General features: G+C 44.0%; 1 protein-coding gene across 1 annotated transcript; it reads right to left on the bottom strand.

Moving 5' to 3' along the window:
- Positions 1-3,074: 3,074 nt before the first annotated feature.
- On the bottom strand, positions 3,075-3,590 carry LOC137815679 (uncharacterized). Its single transcript, XM_068618791.1, has one exon. It carries the CDS (start codon positions 3,588-3,590, stop codon positions 3,075-3,077), a length of 516 nt encoding a protein of 171 aa, XP_068474892.1.
- Positions 3,591-7,120: the final 3,530 nt, after the last annotated feature.

Raw genomic sequence — 7,120 nt, 5'->3', positions numbered from 1 at the left:
CTGCCCCTTGATCGGTCCTCGAGGCTCGTATTTGATGTCGAACTCCGACAGTTCCACCGCCCTCTTTACCATTCTCCCAGCTACATCAGGCTTCTTCAAGACTTTCTGGATAGGCAAGTCGGTCATCACCAGCACCGTAAAGCTGTGAAAATAGTGGCGCAACCTCCTCACCGAGAATACGACCGCCAGTGCAGCTTTCTCCAAGGTCTGATACCTGACTTCTGGGCCTTGCAACACCTTGCTAACGAAGTAAATAGGCTTCTGAGCCTGGTCTTGATCTTGGGCGAGCACCGCACTCACCGCCCTCTCAGTTACAGCAAAATACAACCTGAGAGGGGTTCCCACCAAAGGTTTGCACAAAACCGGCGGGTCGCCAGGTACTCTTTAAGCTTCACGAAAGCTTCTTCGCATTCCTTCGACCAGACAAACTTGTTGTTTCGCCTCAAGCATTGGAAATACGAATGGCCTTTCTCTCCACTAGCTGACACGAAACATGACAGGGCGGCCATCCGACCTGTAAGCTGCTGCACCTCCTTCACGGTAGTCGGGCTCTTCATCGCCAAGATGGCAGCACACTTATCAGGATTTGCCTCTATTCCTCTTTCAGTTAAGAGGAAACCCAAGAACTTCCCCGCCTCCACGCCAAAAATGCACTACTCGGGGTTTAGCTTTAATCTGAACTTGGCGATTGGGGTAAACAGCTCCTCCAGATCTGAGACGTGCTTGCTTTTCTCTAACGAGGTCACGACCATATCATCTACATACGCTTGCACATTCCTTCCCATCATCGGTGCAAGTACCTTATCCATCAACCTTTGGTACGTGGCCCCTGCGTTCTTCAGCCCGAAGGGCATCACCTTGTAGCAGTAGCACGATCTCTCAGTCATGAAGGCGGTTTTCTCTTCATCCATGGGATGCATCTTTATCTGGTTGTACCTCGAGAAGGCGTCCAGAAACTCAGCAACTTGCACCCTGCTGCGCTGTCGACCAGGGCATCTATGCTTGGCAAAGGGTATGAATCCTTTGGACAAGCCTTGTTCAGGTCTGTGAAGTCGACGCACATGCGCCACTTCCCGTTGCTCTTCTTTACCAGCACGACATTAGCTAACCATTCAGGGTATTGGACCTCCCTGATATGGCCTGCGGCGAGGAGCTTCTGCGTTTCATCCCTAATCGCTTGTCTCCTCTCCTCATTAAACTTCCTTCTTCTCTGTCGCACTGGTCTGACCTGTGTGTCCATTGCCAAATGGTGACACAAGAAGTCGGGGTCGATTCCCGGCATGTCTGAAGCAGACCATGCAAAAGCGTCCAGATGTCGTTCTATCACCTTGGCGATTTGGTCTTGGAGCTCACCTTCCAAAGATCTTCCCAACTTGAAGACCTTGCCCCCGATCTCCCTTTTGAGCCACTCCTCGACGGGTTTGGGCCTGGTTTCCCTGGCGATTATCGCCCTGGCGATTCCCGACTCCCTCGCTTCCTCTAGGCGGTTTCTCGCTTCTTCCCAATCAGCGTTCTCTCCCCTTGCTTCAGCATCTATCATGACGACATCGCCGTCGGCGGTCACCTCCATCGTCGAATCAACAACTCGCCTCTCTGCTGGCCTGGGCTCCACACCGGGAGGCGGCGTCGTTGTGATGTAGCTTACTGACCTCTTATTCTTGAGGCTATTCTCGTAGCACTTCTTCGCCTCCTTCTGGTCAGATCTGATGGTGATCACCACCCCCTCCATCGATGGCAACTTAACCTTCATGATGTGATTCCACTAGCCATATAGAGAATGATTCTTGACATTCTTAGGAATCACCTTGAGCTGGACCTTTTTGAGGCACTTTTCTTAGAGTTTGATCATTGTTCTAAGACAAGAACTCACCAAACACTAGTACCAAATCCCAAACTCATTTGGATGTTCCACATATTGTCAAATTGAACCAAAAGAGATGGAGGAAAGGCAAAAACACTAATTATCAACAAAAAACAGTAAGGAACCGAATCAAATTGCTGGAATGGAAGAAGAAAAGATGAAAAACAGCCAAGAACATAAATGAACCAAAGCTACACAAAACAAGCTGAAATTGCCGAACCAAAACAACTAGAAAACAAGCTAAGACAAGGAAATTAACAAGAGAAGAAAGAAAGGAGAAGAGAATGCTCATGAAGATGGAAGAATGGTTGGATGATCACGCCACTAGAAGTATGGATGCTCCTAGATGAGTGTGCAAGCCGCCACTTGAGGAAACCATGATCCTTCAAGATAAAACTAGAGAAGAAGGCTCAAAAGCTCTCCAATGCTCACTCTAATTTTGAGTATAGTTTCTTTAGATAAATTCAAAATCTGAAATTTACAAAGAGAGCACCTCTATTTATAGCCTAAGGTGCTGAAATATAAGCTACACAAATTCAACAACTCCCTCCCAAAAAGCTTCTAGAATTTGCGCCTAAAACAAAACATGACGAAGGTGTGACCTCTTCCTTCACTTTCGCACCTCCTTATTTACTCCTACACCTATCTACTAACACCCCCCCTAAGACTCCTAACTAAAGACTAAAAGATGCTTTAACAATAGAGGTTTCTAATGTTTCCCTCTAAGCACCTTCAACAATATTCTTTATTATTTAATACTTAGCCTTGCCCTTTATAGGATGGACTTGGGCTTGGGCTTGGGCTTTGGGCTTGGGCCTCTCTTTATTTTATGTCTTCTTTTAATTTTGAGAAGACTAGAAGGAAGAACTTCAAGTGTGATGGTGAATGGCCTCTTCCTTCATTAATAAAATCCTCTTTTACTTGATTCTCATGACTTCATGTGCCTGGTTGAGGGCACAACTCCTATTCTGTTGAGGGTTGGCCTTCCCAACAGAATGTTATACGCTGAGGGGGCATTCACGACGAGGTACTTGATTTTCTCCGTCCTCGAGGCCGCCTCGTCTGTGAACATAGTTCTCAACTCAATGTACCCCCTGACCTCCACCTGGTTGCCAGCGAACCCATATAAGCATCCTCCATAGGGCCTTAGCTGTTCAAGGGGTAGTTGCAAGTTGGTGAAAGTCGGCCAGAACATTACATCTGCTGAGCTTCCTTAGTCCACCAGTACTCTGTGGACCTTCCTTCCCGCCGTGATCAGCGAGACAACTATGGGATCGTTGTCATGAGGCACAACGTCCCTGAGATCCTCCTTTGTGAACGTAATGTCCACATCTGGCGAGTGATCTTCGAAAACATCCACTGCCATCACAGACCTTGCATACTTCTTCCGCTGTGATGCAGTGCATCCACCACCTGAGAAGCCTCCAACGATGGTGTGGATCTCACCATGGGTGGGCACTTCATGCTGCTGGCCTTCACCGCTCGCCGGCTGAGAGCTCGACGCACCCCCCGTCCTCTTGTCCAGCAGGTAGTCATTCAAGAAGCCGTTCTTGACCAGATCGTCGAGCTGGTAACCCAGGGCCAAACACGAATCAAGGGTGTGACCAAAACTCTGGTGGAACTGGCACCATGCGTTTGGTTTTGGTCCTAACACCTTGTCGCCAACTTTCTCAGGTGCTTTAAGCCTGGCTGCTATGTTGGGAATGGCGATCAGGTCTGCCAATCCCATGACGAACTTGTACCTGGGTGGGCGATTAAACTCCCTAGGGCGCCCTGGGCCCCTTCCCTTGTTTTTCTTTGGATCGTAAGGATGGCGAGTCCTTTGATCCTTCTTGGCCGCCATCGTCTCCAGCACCCTCTGCGGCTGAATTCTAGCATGGGCCCGCGGCCTAGCAGGAACCACACTCCCTCTCTTTTTGGCGACCTCGCTCTCGTTCAGAGCTACATCCAGCCTTCTCAGAAACCCTGAGGAAATCCACTAAGCAATCACAACTTTGATCACTTACACCACAACCAAGAAAGTGACCTTGAACACCTCAAGACACACACTCTTCTTGGCCAACACACCAACACTAAGATTGCTGATCTTGATCCCCTCAAGAACACACAGCCAATCTCAGCAAAAACAGAAATGAAACTTGTTTCATAGAGTACAGGATTACACTTGTTACAGAAGATAATCTAAAATCAATACAAGCAGAATCCTATTCCACAACTTTGATTAATCACAAACTTTCAGCAATCTCAGCTCTTTGAAAAACACAAAAACTCTTAGCAAAAACTTGTCAAAGATTGATTCTCAAATCTGTTTTTCTGAATTTATTCAAAGATGTAGTTTGTTGTCAAATCTTAACAAACTCTTAAATTGAATTAAAAGATTAGTCAAAACATTTAATGACTGGAGCGTAATTAGTTAATACATTTAAAGCTCAGTCAAAGATAAAACAGTTTTTCTGTTATGGTCCCAAAAGAAACAATCGGTTGTTTCCTCGAATCAATCGGTTGTTTTGGTTTTAACAGCTTAACCATTTGAAAAACAGTTTTCAAATCTTTTCTCAAAACATCTAAGTATAAACAATCGGTTGTTCCGACAAAACAATCGGTTGTTTTAACTTAGTTTGAAAACATTTTACTTTCACAAAGATTGAGAATGCCTATGCTTTAGATTTGATCAAGGGGTGGATTACAACACTCAAACTACCCCAGAACTAGACTATAACAGCACAGCAACAACAAGCCCAGCCAAGGCTTCATCATCCTTCAAAGGGTTTGGACTCTTCAAAGCTTGATATTGTTGATGACGTTCTTCAGAACTAGATTATAACTTGCTCTTGTTATTGTTGATGACTTTTCTAGGTTCACTTGGACTCTCTTCTTGGAATCAAAGAGTGATGCCTTTTCGGCATTCAAGAAGCTAGAAAGAAGGTTGCAAAATACAAAGAACAGCAACATAGGCTCTATTAGAAGTGATCATGGAGGAGAATTCCAAAATGAAAAGTTCAGCAAGTTCTGTGAAAAGATGGGGATTCTGCATAATTTCTCTACTCCAAGAACTCCACAACAGAATGGAGTGGTATAGAGGAAAAACAGGTCTCTTGAAGAGCTAGCAAGGACAATGCTTAGTGAATCATGTCTTCCTAAGTACTTTTGGGCTGATGCAGTGAGCACTTCTTTTTATGTGATGAATAGAGTGCTTATTAGGCCTATTCTGAAGAAGACTCCCTATGAACTCTTCAATGGAAGGAAGCCTAACATCAATCATCTCAGAGTTTTTGGTTGCAGCTGTTTCGTTCTCAATAATGGAAAGGAAAACTTGGGGAAGTTTGATGAGAAAGCTGATCTTGGCATCTTCATAGCGTATTCTCTCACAAGTCATGCATACAAAATTTACAACAAGAGGTTGATGACTGTAGAAGAGTCAGTTCACGTTGTCTTTGATGAGGTAGATCGCAGAAACATCCAAATCCCGAAGACCTGTGCTGAAGAGGATGAACAGAGCATCAGTTTGGAGAAGCTGGAAATTTGTGCAGAAAAACAACCGATTGAAATTCTACAACAGAGTAAGTTGTCTAAAGAGTGGAGGATTCCTAGAGATCTGTCAGTGAAAAACATCATAGGGCAGATAAAGGAAGCTGTCTCCACACGTAGCTCCATCTCAAACTACTGCAGACACACAACTTTCATCTCACAAATTGAACCAAAGTCAATTGATGAAGCTCTCAGGGAGGAAAAGTGGGTTGAAGCTATGCATGAAGAGTTGAATCAGTATGCAAGGAATGAGGTATGGTTTCTTGTCCCTAGAACAGTTGAGATGAACATCATAGGTTCGAAGTGAATGTTCAGGAACAAGTTGGATGAAAATGGTATGATCACAAGGAACAAAGCAAGGCTAGTTGCCAAAGGCTACAATCAAGAGGAGGGCATAGATTATGGTGAAACTTTTGCTCGTGTTGCAAGGTTGGAGGCTGTGAGGGTGCTGTTGGCTTTTGCTTGTATGAGTGGTTTCAAACTCTTCCAAATGGATGTCAAGAGTGCCTTCTTGAATGGCTACATCAATGAGGAAGTGTATGTAGATCAACCACCGGGCTTTGAAGATCATCAACATCCCAACCATGTCTTCAAGTTGAAGAAGGCTTTGTATGGACTGAAGCAAGCTCCAAGGCAGTGGTATGAGAGGCTTAGCAACTTTCTGCTATCTCATGATTATGAAAGGGGAATGGTAGACAAGACTCTCTTCATCAAAAAGTCAAATTCAGAAATTATTCTTGTGCAAATCTATGTTGATGACATCATCTTTGGTGCTACACAAAATAGTTTGTGTGAAGAATTTGTGGCTGCAATGAAAGGTGAGTTTGAAATGTCTATGATGGGAGAATTGTCTTTCTTTCTTGGATTGCAGGTTAAGCAAACAGAGGATGGGATCTTTCTATGTCAATCAAAGTATTGCAAGGAGATTCTCAAGAAATTTGAAATGGAAAATTGCAAAGAAGCAAGCACTCCAATACCATCAAGCTGCTACATGGATGTTGATGCTGCTGGAAAGAGAGTAAATCAAACCAAATACATGGCTCTTTGCTATATCTAACAGCTAGTAGGTCGGACATCATGTTTGCGGTGTGTCTTTGTGCAAGATATCAAGCAAATCCTAAAGAGTCACACTTCAAAGCTGCAAAAAGAATTCTGAAATATCTCAAAGGAACATCAACTGTTGGGTTATGGTATCCTTCTCACTCTCCAATTCATTTAATTGGTTATTCAGATTCTGACTTTGCAGGTTGCAAGCTAGATAGGAAGAGCACAAGTGGCACTTGCCACCTTCTTGGATCAAGTCTAATCTCATGGCATAGCAAGAAGCTAGCATGTGTTGCTCTCTCTACTGCTGAGGCTGAGTATATAGCTGTTGGAAGCTGTTGTGCACAGATTTTGTGGCTCAAACAACAACTTGCAGACTTTGGATTACAAACCAGCAAAGTTCCTTTGATGTGTGATAACACAAGTGCCATCAATCTTACCAAAAATCAGATTCAACACTCAACGACCAAACATATTGAGATAAGGCATCATTTCATCAGGGATCATGTAAGCAATGAGAACTGTGAAGTGAAGTTTGTGGAGACCAAACTGCAGTTAGATGATATCTTCACTAAGTCACTACCAAAAGAGAGGTTCTTCTTTCTAAGAAATGAGTTAGGTATCCTTGATCTTAATAATCTCTCCTAAATCTGTTTTGATGTTAAAATCTATTTGTGAAGACAAATA

This window comes from Phaseolus vulgaris, chromosome 1 (genome assembly GCF_000499845.2).
Source record: "Phaseolus vulgaris cultivar G19833 chromosome 1, P. vulgaris v2.0, whole genome shotgun sequence".
In the NCBI taxonomy this organism is placed as follows: Eukaryota; Viridiplantae; Streptophyta; class Magnoliopsida; order Fabales; family Fabaceae; genus Phaseolus; species Phaseolus vulgaris.
The sequence above is the reverse complement of the archived record's forward strand: the minus strand, read 5'-3'. Positions and strand labels throughout refer to the sequence as shown.